The sequence below is a fragment of the Gavialis gangeticus genome, unplaced genomic scaffold (assembly GCF_001723915.1).
Source record: "Gavialis gangeticus isolate Ggan-Ray unplaced genomic scaffold, GavGan_comp1, whole genome shotgun sequence".
Lineage (NCBI taxonomy): Eukaryota > Metazoa > Chordata > Crocodylia > Gavialidae > Gavialis > Gavialis gangeticus.
The window spans coordinates 142,461,323-142,475,720 of NW_017728992.1; the positions used below are offsets into that span (position 1 = coordinate 142,461,323).

The 14,398-nt window shown below is 42.3% G+C and overlaps 1 protein-coding gene across 1 annotated transcript in view; it reads right to left on the reverse strand.

Annotated features, from left to right (window-relative positions):
* ZNF704 (zinc finger protein 704) overlaps window positions 1–14,398 on the reverse strand; it is a 200,103-nt gene that overhangs the window by 44,264 nt on the left and 141,441 nt on the right. Inside the window, exons 3-5 of the mRNA XM_019527837.1 lie at window positions 11,434–11,666; window positions 6,032–6,132; window positions 4,434–4,695 (exon numbers count right to left, since the gene is read on the reverse strand). Of these exons, the coding sequence (XP_019383382.1) occupies window positions 4,434–4,695; window positions 6,032–6,132; window positions 11,434–11,666 (596 nt within the window). The remainder of the gene's footprint in view (window positions 1–4,433; window positions 4,696–6,031; window positions 6,133–11,433; window positions 11,667–14,398) is intronic.

Below are 14,398 nucleotides of genomic sequence, written 5' to 3' on the forward strand. Positions count from 1 at the left end.
GCAGTTCAAGCACCTACATTGAACACCTTCAGGAGCAAATTGGATGCTTATCTTGCTGGTATCCTATGACCGCAGCTGACTTCCTGCCCTTTGGGCGGGGGGCTGGACTCAATGATCTTCCGAGGTCCCTTCCAGCCCTAATGTCTATGAAATCTATTGAAGTGGCAGGGGAAGTGGCAGGGGCACTTCTCCTGACACCCCCACTCCCTGGCTGATGCTCCCAGGGGGGCACCAGTGCTCCCGCCTGCCCCCCTGTCCATCATCTAAGTGGGGAACACTGGCTGTCAGGGGGTGCACGTGCACCCCTGTGCACCCCCACACATTGTCACTGCCTGCCCTAAGTGAAGTGCTGCCAGTGCAGCTGCTGATTCAGCTCTTCCTACAGCCAGAGGCTGTAATCACCTGAGGACCCATCAAGCCTGATTGACATCATCCCTGACTTAGAGGAACCGCTGCTGCTGACAGCCAGAGGCTGCCTGAACACTAGCAAGTAGGCAGCCCAACCCCAGCAGGTAGAGTGGAACTGGGCCTTACCTCATCCTGCCACCACTGCTGCTTTACATGGGACCCAATGACACTTTCACCCCATTGCCCTTTGGCAATATCAATCTAGAACCTGGGGAGAGAGAGAGAGAGAGAAAGAGAGAGAGAGAGAGAGAGAGAGAGAGTTTGGAAATGAAGCACCTACGGAAAGCTTTATTTTGAACTATAAAAATTGCACATATTTTTAGTGAAAGATTAGGTCCTATAAAACTGATGGGAGTCTACCAGCAAAAGTCTGGTGGGGTACGGGGATTTCTGCTAGCTCAGTCTGTGTCCCAACTTTTCATCTTCAGAGCACATCTAATACATGTGAATGTGTGACGGTGTGGCATGACAATCTGGGGGAATCCCTGGGTGAAAGGCTGCCTGTGTATGCAAGGGACCGTACCTAATAGCTTTCATCAAGAAGCTTTTCAACTCTGGGTTTCTAGAGTAAAAGAAAACAACTTGAGATGGAAGAGCATCTTCATAGACAGGCTTGCTAACCTAATAAGGAGGGCTTTAAAATAGGTTTGCCAGGGAATGGAGACCAAAGCCCTAAGGTAAGTGGGGAAGCAGGAGACCTGGAAGAGAAGCAAACAAGAGGGAGCAACAGGCAAGGTGTTCTCATACTTCCTGAGAAATCAGGGCAATCTACTAGTTACCAAAGGTGCCTGTACACAAATGCACAGAGCCTAGGAAACAAGCAGGAAGAACTAGAAGTCCTTGCACAGTCATGGCACTTGGTGGGACAGCTGGCATCAGACTTGGTGGGCTAGCTCACATGACTGGAGCACTGTTATGGATGGGTACAAACTGTTCAGGAAGGACAGGCAGGTGAAAGGAGGAGGAGGAGTTGCACTTTATGTAAAAGATTGATCAGGGCTCCAGTATGAAACTGGAGATAGGCCTGTTGAGAGTCTCTGGGTTAGGGTCAGAGGGGTGAGCAGAAGGGAGATGCTGGGTGAGGGGCTGCTATAGACTATGAGACCAGGAGGAAGTGGTAAATGAGGCTTTCTTCAAACAGCTAGTAGAAGTTCCCGATCACAGGCCCTGGTTCTCATGGAAGACTTCATTCACCCTGACATCTGCTGGGAAGGCAATACAGCAGTGCACAGGCAAGCCAGGAAGCTTCTGGAGAGTGTTGGGACAGTTTCCTGGTGCAAGTGCTGGAGCGGCCAGCTAGGAGCCATGCTCTTCTTAACCTGCTGTTCACAAACAGGGATGAATTCATGGGGAATGTAGTAGTGAATGGCAACTTGGGCAGCAGTGACCATGAGATGATAGACTTCAGGATCCTGAGGAAAGGAAGGATGGAGAACAGCAGAGAAAGGACCCTGGACTTCAGAAAAGGAGACTTGGACTCGCTCAGGAAACTCATGGGCAGAATCCCCTGAGAAGCCACACTGAGGGGGACAGGAGTCCAGGATTGCTGGCTGTACTTTAAAGAAGCCTTACTGAGAGTGCAGGAACAAACCATCCTGATGCACAGGAAGACTAGCAAGTATGGCAGAAGACCAGCTTGGCTTAGCAAGGAATTCTTCAGTAAACTACATCACAAAAAGGAAGCTTATAAGTAGTGGAAATTCGGACAAATAACTAGGGAAGCATATAAGAGCACTGCTTGGGTATGCAGGGGTGTAGTCAGGAAGGCCAAAGTGCAGTTGGAGTTGCAGCTAGCAAGGGATCTGAAGGGTAACAAGAAGGGTTTCTAGAAGTATATCGGTAGCAAGAGGATGATCAGGGAAAGTGTGGGTCTCTTAGTGAATGGGGGAGGCAACCTTGTGACAGAGGATGCAGAAAAGGCTGAAGTACTCTATGCATTTTTTGCCTCATTCTTCACAGACAAGGTCAGCTCCCAGACTATTGCACCAGGCAGCACAGTTTGGGGAGAAGGTGAGCAGCTCTCAGTGGTAAAAGAACAGGTGAGGGACTATTTAGAAAAGCTGGATGTGTACAAGTCCATGGGACTGGATGGGATGCATCCGAGGGTGCTGAGGGAGTTGGCTTATGTGATTGCAGAGTCACTGACCATCATTTTTGAAAACTCATGGCAATGAGGGAGAGGTCCCAGATGATTGGAAAAGGGCAAACATAGTGCCCATATTTAAGAAAGGGAAAAAGGAGGATCCAGGAAACTACAGACCAGCCAGCCTCACCTCAGTCTCTGGAAAAATCATGAAGCAGATCCTCAAGAAATCCATTTCTAAGCACTTGGAGGAGAAAAAGGTGATTAGGAACAGTCAGCATGGATTCACCAGGGGCAAGTCATACCTGACTAATCTGATTGCCTTCTATGACAAGGTGACTGGCTTTGATGTGGGGAGATTGGTGGATGTGGTGTACCTTGATTTTAGCGAGGCTTTTGATACAGTCTCCCACAATATTTTCTTAGGCAAGCTAAGGAAATATGGGCTGGATGAATGGACTGTAAGGTGGATAGAAAACTGCCTGTCTAACAGCTAAAGAAGAGCAGTTACTTGAGCTATCCTGTGACAGGGGACTGAAACTTGAATTCAAGAAGGAACCTTTTGTCTGTTTCTGGTTAAAAATAAAAAAGGAGTATCCTGATCTGACAGACAAGGCCATTAAAGTCTTGATGCCATTCACCACCACGTATTTATGTGAAAGTGGGTTTTCAGCTTTAGTATTGATTAAAACAAAATACTGAAACAAAATGGATGTTGGGGAGATCTAAGACTCAAACTGTCACCTATCCTACCAAACTTTCACGTACTTTCTGCCAAGAAGCAAGATCAACTATCTGATTAGAACTGATGGCAAGATAGTGAGTTCACAAAATTGTGTTATTGTTATTGCTGTTGTTGATATTATTTTTATTTTTAACACAACAGTTTGTCAGTAATTATCTATTTATGTTTGCTGTGCACAAAACAGATTTCCTAAGGGGCCCACACCTCCATTTGAAATGTTTTAGGGGTCTGCAAATGAAAAAAGGTTGAAAACCACTGTTCTAGGCCAAATGTGTCAGTGTGTTTTATACAAGCTAAAACAGCTTCACAAAGATATTTAAAGAGAGTCACTCCATAATATTCTATAGCAGGGGTAGGCAATGTTTTTGGCTGGAGTGCTGAAAAAACTGCTACGTCTACCTTGTAAAGTGCCAGACTGCCAGCATGACAGAAAAACAAACCTGAGGCAGGGGGTACATGGCAGGACACACTGCATATTAATATATTTAATAATCATAAATGTTGCTTTTCATGGAAAATAGGTTTCTAAAAATTCTAAACCTGGTGACAATAAATCCAACTTCATATACTACCTTTGTTCTTGTGTATTCTTTTTTGTTAAGCATGTTGTGATGTTAAGCATGTTTGAAAATACAATACAGGAACATCATGAGGTTTAATAAATTTAACAAGTGTTCACTTATTGTGTTCATAAGCACTTCATAGACCACACTACTACAAAACCTCTATTTTCCTTATAAATTATATAGTATTCAGCAGATCAAAGCATGTCAAAATCAAGTTTTCAAATGTTCATAATTTACTTTTTAAAACATGTTATTTTATTTTTACAATTAATGCATAGTATTTGAATTAAGTAAGAAGCATTCTTACCAGCATCTGCAATCTGATTGGATCTTTGCCATTTGTAAAGAATTACTAGTAAGAGTAAAGGAGATTATATTCTCCTTTTATATTTTTTCCGTCTTATCCCACATATGCAGAGTTCTCTATACCACAATAGATAAATAAAAAATGAAATGGCTTCTGGCAGTCCTTGGGAATCATCTTGCAGAAAAATCCATTGTAGAGCAGACAGTAACAGTCTGCCCCACTGTGTCTTTTACAAAAAAAAAGGAAGAAAAATTATCCCACTTTGTCTAAAGACCCTCTGTTTGTTAAACTTGGGCAGAGGTGTGATCATTGTCACCATTTTACCTGGTAAGCATGGTCCGTGTGTACGAGGTAGAGATTGGTAGGAGCTGAGCGGCTCAGAGGTGTCATCACTTTAGTCTCAGTTTTGGCACATGATGTTTCAGGACGGCTTACATCTTGGGTTGGAAAAGAAGGAGGAGATGCTAGAGATGGAGAGACTGGAGAAAGACTGCTTAAGCCATCAGCTACTGAGTCTGTGTTAAGTCTGATCTCTGTATAATAAAAATCTTCTTCTCCATCACTGTAGTCAGACTCTCCTACTCGTCTACATGAAGGAAAGATAAAGAACACTGAAATTACTCTACTAAATCAAGACTGTGAACCTTGATTCCCGGATGTTAACTAATACATAAAAATATATTACATTTAAGCACTCTACTTCCTTTATAAGCACCACATAAACTCTTACTCACTTGCAGGAAGGCTGGCAGGAGCAAGGGATGCATCTTACACAGCCTTGAAAACAAAGGACTCATAGTCAGGCTTCTTCAAGCCATGAAAGAAGGCAAGCCACCTTGCATTTATTGCATTGTAGTAGCATGTGAACAAGTAGGTACCATGGAGTAGCTGACATCTAGAAATTCACACTGTAAATGACCTCATCGTAGCCTGTGTCTTTAGTTCAGGTCTATATAGCCCTAGAATAAGTCTCAGACAGAGGCTACTTTTATTAAAGGTATTAGCTGTGTTCATCACCATGTTTTTGGCTTGTACCAAAAGAAAGTGCTAGAAAATAGCTTCCTCAAATAACCAGTTTCTGGCAATACAGAGCTCTGTGTAGCTATGCATACTAACTCCAAACAAGTTTGTATGTCTATACCGCACACTGCAGTGCTTGGAGGTACAACTACCAGGTTCTACACTCTGGGCCACAGGGGTGGTGGCAACTGGATCAGCAGTGGTGGTGACAGCTGTTCTTGCTCCGCCTCTGTGTGGGTGCATTCAGAGCTGGTGCCCTGGTTGCCCATACCCTCATGATGTTACTGGCAATGTTACGCACAGATATTAGATTTCATTCTAGAACAGGGGCAGGCAATTATTTTCGGCAGAAGGCCGTTTACTGAGTTTTGGCAAGCTATCGAGGGCTGCATGACAGGTAGCCCAGGGCAGTTAAATATTAATTTTCTAAATTTTTTAGGGGCCATGCGGGCCGGATAGAATGGCCTGGTGGGCCACATCCGGCCCCCAGGCTGCATTTTGTGCCCCCCCTTCTAGAACCTGTATAATTGCATCAGTGCAGCACTCAGTAGTGGTAATGTCCCAGGTGCAGTGCTGTGCTTATGAAGCTGCACTACTTCCAATCAAGCTAGCTCAAGTTTCTCTATTGGGTGCTGCACTTTATTGCAGTCATATGTCTTCCAATGAAGGCATACACTGTCTCCAGCCAGCATTTTGGATCACAACTAGGCATGAAATTTAAGATGATCCCCCAATAATTAGATCCTGTACAAGGAGAAGTATAATAAATTAATACATTTTCTATGTAAATAATCTAATTATTGGGGGGTTGTCTTAAATTCAGTCATACTGAATTTGGGTAAATTCAGTAAACCCCAATCGGTACTAAATTTCTTGTGGCTTGTGAACAGCTGGCCTCTTACCCAAGGTGAATGGTCCGGATGTGTTTCTGAATCCCTGCAGCTGTGCTCAGTACCTTTCCACAGTTCTTCCAAAGGCATTTGAACATCACCTTCATGGAATTCTAAATAAGTATAACAAAGTAGATTAAATTTTTTTTTATCACTCATTCACATTCAAGATGGAAACAAATAGACATACACAGCTGTTCAGTAAGCGTTGCTTCACAGTAAATTGCACCAAGTTCTCCTGTCCGCTATACTGGTAGAAATCCAGAGTGAATTTAACTTTAAGGTAATGCCTCTGAATTCAGTAGAGCTCCTCTGGATTTATACTGGAGGAACTGCAATGAGAAATTCACCTCTTTATTCTTTTGCAAATCTCTTCTATTTATACGTATCTGCCAAAAAAAGCGAGATAATATATATACTTAATGTATTTTTAACCTTATTTTTAAAGACTCCTTCAGTTGAATTAATTGAGAAAAGCATGGTGTCCTGCAGTCCCTGTAGAAGCATACCCAACATTAAATTAAATGCTTTCTAAGAACCATCTTCCTCCATTCGTTGCTGGCAAAGAAAGGAAGATAGCTTCATGAAATCACGATGCCTGCTATAACAAAAGTCCTCCATCCTCCATGTAGCAATCATACATATTGCAGGATTTTTTTTTTAAACATATAGATAATACTGGTTTAAATTGTTTCTGAGAGGGGCCGTGTCCTTGTATGTGTGTAACTCCAATCACCTAAATTGAGTGATTACTGATTTATACTTGTGGAAGTGAGTGCTGAATCAGTCTTCCCATCTTTCATATTTTACAGTCCTGGAAAAATATTTTCAAATGCCTCTAGTTTAGTCTAATGCAAAACATACGATAATCTTGACTGGCTATTTAAGAGTGTTATGTACCTTATAAGACTAGCCCAGTCAAACGTGGAAATGAAAGCTAACTATTCACCCCACGTTATTTTTATATTATTAAAAAAATGGAATCCACATACTTTAATCTGTACTTCTCTACACGTATTTTCTGTTATAAAACAGTACATTATCCCCTAAAAGAAAATGAGGAAGAGACTTGCATTCAATCATTGTTATGATATGTTATTATATCTAGTTTCAAGTAAGATTAAATGAATGTATTCATATAGGCCCCAAGTCAGAAAAAGCATCTTCTTCAAAACAGCACTTATGCATACAGTTCAAGTCAAACATGTGCCCAAGTGCTGTCCTGAGTACAAAAAGATTTAATATCCCACCCTCTTGCTTTCTTTAATTGGGGTCATATGGAAACACATGCTGTTTTTCAGGATAAATAACTCATTCTACTACTACGTACATTTGATACAAGGTGAATGCTTGGATTAGAACACACTGAAAAAGTGGCAGTAGCATCACTAAAAACACCTTTTTAGTGATGCTACTGCGCAGTAGCCTAATAATACTGTGCAGTAGCGTATTAGCATTGTTTGTGCTGTGATGCATTACGGCGCAGTATTAGCCGGCTACTGAGCAGTTAGTGTCTTGTGTAGACTTGCCTTGTAAATACCTTCATGGAGACAAAACTTAACCTCAGAAAAAAAAAAAAGCAGGGCAAGACTTCAGTAGGTCATCCAGTCCAACTCCCTGCTCAAGGAAGGATCAGTCCTCTCCAAACTGTCCCAGACAAATGTTTGTCTACCCTACAGCTAAAAACTCAATTGACAGAGGTTCCACAACTTCAGCAGGTAGTTTGTTCACCACCTCCATAGTTGGAAAGTTCTTCCTAGTATTCAGGCTAGATCTCCGTAGTTGATCCTTAAGTTCAGTACTTCTTGTGGTTTTTGTGGAGAACAACTGATTTTCCATCCCCTTTATAACAACCTTTTTGTATTTGAGGGATTATCAAATCACTCCTCAGTCTTCTCGTTTCCACACTAAATAACCCCAATTCTTCCAACCTATCCTCATATGTCATGTTTTCAAGACCTCTAACCATTTATGTTGCTCTCCACTGGACTCTCTCCTAGTTGCCTATCTCCTTCTTGAAGTGCAGTGCCTTCAAGTGTTCCATCTAAGGCCTCACCAGTGCTAAATACCCATGGTATTTCTGTTAATATGTCCCAGTAAACTCTTTGCTTTTATTACAGCAATGGTACAGTATTGACTCACATTGAGTTTGTAGTTGACTATTATCCCCAGCTCCTTTTCTTTAGCATTGCAACCTAGGTGGTCAATAATAGGCACTTCAATCTAGCAGGGAAAAAATCCAGTGGCTGAAAGCTGAAGCTACACAAATTCAGACCAAAACTAAAAACCAAACTGTGAGGTAACTTAGCTATTTGAACAATTTACCAAGAGCTAAGGATAGTTTTATTTCGGTAGAAAACTTGAAGTCAAAAAGGATATTTTTCTAAGATATGATGCAATTCAAACAAGAATTAATTCAGGTAAGTCCTATGACCAGAGTTATGCAGAGGTCAGGCTAGATGATCACAATAGTCCCCTAAGGCTGTGTACAAACATTCATTTCTAGCAGTGGGAAATTTTCACCAACTAGAAATGATTTTGGGAGTGGGAGCAGTATAGACATTCAGCAATGGGGACGTGCCAATTCTTGATAATTTTATGTTCAAATGCCTTGAATAAAGAAGGTAGCCAAAAAAACCAGTCTGCATAAATTGGATTGAGTCCCTTGAGTTAACTCTCCAGTGAAAACATTAATAGACCAGGTAAAAGTGACAAGAGACTGTAACCACCAGGTTAGGCTCTGCAAGCAACACAACTGATTATTGGACTGGAGATGCTGGGGACTAAGATGTAAGGGAACCGTTTTTATACCAGTCTGTGTAATTGCTCTTTAAGAACATTACAGAAGAACTCGCTCTGGGAACAGCATTTACCATGAGAAGATGATAACCAGCCTTTATTGCCTGTGGTAGGTTTAACTGCCACATCATTTCTCACTGTCTTTACAACACATACCATAAGTAGTGATGTGCAAGAAATGTGAATTTTTTAAAAATCATATCCACTATACTTTTCTTGTACTTGAAAGGGACTTTTCCTTTCTGCCAGCCCCAATAAAAGTATCTTAACTGCTAGAGGAGTGTGGGATCTCTTTGGCACAAAAACCACATCTAAGATAATTTTGAAAGAAAACCAATAATGAAAGCCAGATTCAAAGACCCTTTAAAGCCCTTGCAGCCCACAGACTTCAGTTGTGAGGCAGACTGCAAAGGGAGAATTTGACCCTTGAGTGCTCAAAGCACTCAAGTGTTCAAATGGTCTGAATTTCTAAAAAGCATAAACCTGCAGCGTCTCTTGATATTAGCAGGTCCTGTTGAGGCTTGGCATCTTAGAAAATAAGGCTATAAGTACAAACAGTGCTAATTATTAAGGACTACACCCCACTGATCCTTATACCTATTTAGATTTATTATTTTATGTTTTCAATGTTCTGATGTAGATAACCAGATGTAAGCAAGGGGAATATGAAAAAAACAAGAGTTAGTTTGAAATCAAATCCCATGATATCTTGCCTATTTTCAGGAAAGTACCACTTTCCCCAGGTACAGTCCATTTCTATAGAAATGATTGTTATATGGTTATCTAATAATTCACCTTCTCCAAATTTAGTGAAACAAGAATGCTCAGGCAATTCCTTTATCATTCTCCAGTGCTTTATCATAAAAATAGTAGTCATAACAAACCCCTTCAACTATTAAGAATGTTTGATAGGAAATAACTGAATTAATGTAAAAAGTTAAACATATACTCAACTTCCTTGGCAAGAGGTGGTAGAACATGTGATATTTTCCAAATCACAATCCTCTGAAGCAGAGGTAATTTGACATTAACTTATTTGGTAATGTTATCAGCCACTCTTTATCTTTACAGTTTTGCTTTATGAAATGACAATATGAAAGACCAATAACTTGTAGGTAGTATCTTTTCCAAGTTCATAGTAAGACAAGTACTAGCCAAGGACCCGAGTAAAAAGACTTGGAGAGGGGGAAGGTGGTGGCATTCAGTTGTAGAACATTCTATTATTCTTATGCAAATCTGATGTTTGTTGTACAGACCGAAAATCACAAGCACCATCTCAGTTCCTCGGTACATATAAAATGCCTGAATAATCAAATGTCTGTACTCTCCAAAAAGACAACCTAGGTAACAATAAAAACAGCATCTCTAAAACCATCTGCCTGAGTGATGATACATACAATTTTAACAAGATAGTTAAAAGCATACCAGCATTTCCACTCCCTCCCTGGTCCCTTCAATAATTTCTGGATTTATTTTAGTAACTATCTAACTTGTAATATGTTCTAATAAATACACCTCTATAACCTTTATCCAACAGGCACCTCTATCCAACAGGCAACAGCATTTTATATCACCCTCCCGTAAGTGATATCTAAAGCAAAAGCAAGAGCAGTTGTGGGTTAGCAAATGAACAACTTCTGTAGCAAACGAGATAAATCTGATCAGATTTAAACAATCATTAAAACTTCTTCCTGCTGGTCATGAAGCAATTAACTCTCTCAGTCTGAGCCAGACACTAAGTCACTAAAGATGAATAAATACCCTGTTTTTCTCTTCCTTACAGAAAGCCCTGTTTCATCTTGCTATATAAAATCTGTCCTGTTGCGTTAGGAGAGAGAAAAGCTTGGACTAATGCCATCTCTTTGTTTTCTTTTTCTTCAAGAGGCATTTGCTTGCTGGCATATTGATGGCGGGGGGGGGAAAGGATAGAATTACATTACATTCTGAAGCATTTTGTTTAGTTTCATTTTTTCAGTAGTGAGTAAGGCACATTTATCCCTGGTGGAGTATTCCTGGTTACAGGGGAGTTCCACCAGGGATTAATTTGGCCAATGACACTATACTGGAAACCATCAGATTTTATTCCACCTGAATGTGTGTTTGGAGACTGTTTCACATTATGCAGGCACCTGATAATGCCGTCAGACTAACAATTTCATATTTCAGCAAACTAGAAATAAGGGGTCAAATCCTGCCAAGGTACTAGCAAAAGCAGGGCGGTGGGGGGGGAGCGGGAAGGGCAGAGGCTGCTCAGGTCATCTTGTACCAAAAGAATTTGCCAAAGCTGGACAGAAATCCCCTGAGAGGCCAGAGGCAACACCCTCTGTGGAGCATGTTGCTGCTTCTCTGAGCAGGACATATACACACCCTGGCCATCTTCCACAAACAAGGTGGTGTGGCAGGCAGTGGGTGTACTATGGGACTGGATTCAGTTGGGTTTGGTCCCTGGGAACATGGTATGTGGACCTGCATGTCAGCTGGGTGCCATGGCGAGATTTTGCCTCTGTTGAAATGCTTTACAGAGCTGCTCATGCTGGCTTTTGTCCTTATCCTCCCCTTCGCAGTCTAATAACATCCCCAGGAGACAGTTGTATGGAACCTAGCATAAGGCTAACCTTTCTCTTCCTAGGGATGGGTTCATCAAAGAGAAGGTTGCTTGTTTCAGCTTCATCAATGCCATCATCTGGCTGGGAAGGTGTTCGAAAAGGTTTGAAGCTATCGGCAGACAAAGGTGGAGAAGGGGTGGATGGATTAGACTGATCACTTGGAGCACTCCAGCTCCAGTATCCACTGCTGCTGGTACTGGAAGGCACAAATCCTCCTTCCTTCCAAGATCCGTTCAGAGAATCTGTCAATTAACAACAACAAGCATTAAAACAAATGCTCATATACCATATAATAAGGCTAAGGAGATCTGTTTGCTTTTATCTGGTGCTTAGAAAACATGCTGATGAATGATCTAGACTTAGGTTGATAAAAGCTAGAGAATGTGCTTTGCAAAGGAGAAATGAAGACTTATACCTATACCTCTAATTTATACAGGTTTCACTTGCCAACTATGGTTTTGAGTATCCATACTTCAAAGGGTGGAGGGCTGGGGGGGGAGGGGAGAGTGTACAGTCTGAAAATACCCCCCACGGGCCCCCTGGCCCTACTCATGCCTCTCACTCTCCATCCCCCTCTTCAACCCCCACAGCCTTGCTGGTACCCTCACCCCCCACCTACAGCCCCTGCTCCCCCAGCCCTGCCAGTTTTGCCAACCACAGTTTTGCCAAAGACAGGAACTTTCAAGAACCTAACCCGTGTGGTTGGCAAGGGAAGCCAGTACCTATTACACTCAAAAGCATTTCACTGTAATATGTGACTGTAAATACAAAGCCACTTCATTACAAAGAAGACTCACAGAAATCAGAGAGAAGCAGGGCTGGAAGGGATGTAAAGGGGTCATCTAGTCCAACCCCCTAACTGAGGCAGAATCATCCCCATGCAAAACATCTTATACAATCCATAATTTAAACTTTTTGTATAACTACTGTCAACCCTGACAAAAGTCATAAAACCTGCCACAGATAAAGAAGAGGAACCATGACAGCCAATGTCCTCTTCAAGAGATCCCAGGTAGAGGGCCACAACCCCCACTACAGAAGAAGGCAAAAACCCCCACAGTCCATACCAATCTGACCATGGAGTAAAATTCCTCCCTGCCCCCAAATATGGTGCTTGGTATGACTAGGAGCCAGGAACCTCTGGCTTTAAGTCCCAGGAGGAGCCCACCCCAGTCAAAATCCTCAGTCTTGGTTACAGCCAACACCTAATGCCTTCAGGGAAGACTCAGAAATACCCTAAGGAAACACAGAAAGAGGAGCAAGAGGCAACCAGCAAACCCCAGGAGTGTGGGAAATATCTATAGTACAACACAGGCATAGCTATGCCTAGATCATCCCCAACCACTGGCTGTCCAACCTCTTCTTTAACACCTCCAGTGATGGACAGTCCACAACTGTCCTAGGCAGTCTGTTCTACTGCCTTACTGTTCTAACAGTAAAGAAATTAGGAGAAGAGGAAACAAGCTTTTCTGGAGCACAGTCCATGAATAGCTTCCTATGACCAAAGGATCATAAGGATGTAAGGCTAGAAAGGGTCACCTAAGTCTAGGCCCCTACTCAAGGCAGGATCATACCTGACTACACCTTCCTGGCCAAGTGTCTGTCTAAACTGCTCTTAAAAATTTCTAGGGATGGAGAGTCTACAACTTCTCCAATATTCCAATACTTGACCACTCTCAGGGTCAGAAAATTCTTCCTAACCCCCAACCTAAATTTCCTCTGCTGCAGTCTGAGGTCATTGCTTCTGTCCCGTGCAGCCACAGAGAAAAGCCTATCTGCATCCGCTTTATAAGTGCTTTTCAGGTATCTGAAGACTGTTAGTGCCTCCTCCGCCACGTGAGTCTTCTCTTCTCCAGACTAAATAATCCTAGTTCTTTCAGCCTGTCTTCGTAAGTCATGCTTCCCAGGACTCTTAACATTTTTGCCACACTCTGCTAGAGTCTTTCCAATCTGTCCGTATCCTTTTTGAAGTGTGGGTCCCAAAACTGGACACAATACTCTGGGAGAGGCCTAGCAATACTGAAGAGTGGAAGAATCACTTCCCTTAATTTGCAAGAGAACTTCTGTCAATATAACCGAGTATGCTTCTGGATTTTTTGGCAACAAGAGCACACTGTTGGCTCATGTTCAACTTATGGTCTACTGTAACCCCCAGACCCTCCTCTGCACTGCTGCAGCCCAGCCAATCATTCCTCAGTCTGTATTTACATTATATTATATTCTGTCCCAAGTGCAGGTCTTTGCATTTGTTCTTGCAGAATTTCTTTTGATCAATTTCGGATCAGTTCTCCAGCTTATTCAGGTCATTCTGGATCCTGCCCTCCAGAGTGTCTGCAACTTCAGCAACTTGGGGTAATCCACATATTTGCTAAGTGTACACTTAATCCTATCATCTAAATAATTAATGAAGATGTGACACAATACAGGACCCAAGACAGACCCCTGGGGAACTACACTTATACCTCCTCTTAACTAGATATTCAGCCATTAATGACTACTCGAGAATGATGATCCAACCAATTTTGAATTCACCTTATAATACCTTTATCTAGACTATACTTTCTTAGCTTGTTAATTGAATGTCATGGAAGATAGTGTCAAAAACCTTGCTAAAGCCCCTGGGCGACAGTGACCACTGCCTGCTAGAATTCACGATTCAGCGTAAGGTAACAAAGGCAAGCAGTCAGGTGGTGGCCCTAGATTTTAGGAGGGCAAACTTCAACGAGCTAAGGAGGATAGTTGGAGAAGCACTGAAGACTCAGAGGGGAGGGGAGCCGGGTGTCCAAGGGGAGTGGTCACTCCTTAAAGAGACGATCCTCCAAGCCCAGAGGAAGGTAATCCCCAGGAGGGTCAAAGGGGGCAGGAGAGCATATAAGCCTCCATGGCTCACTAAAAACATCCGGGAATGTCTCCTTGCCAAAAAGGAGGCTTACTCCCAATGGAAAGGAGGGGTCATCACTAAGGAGGACTATTC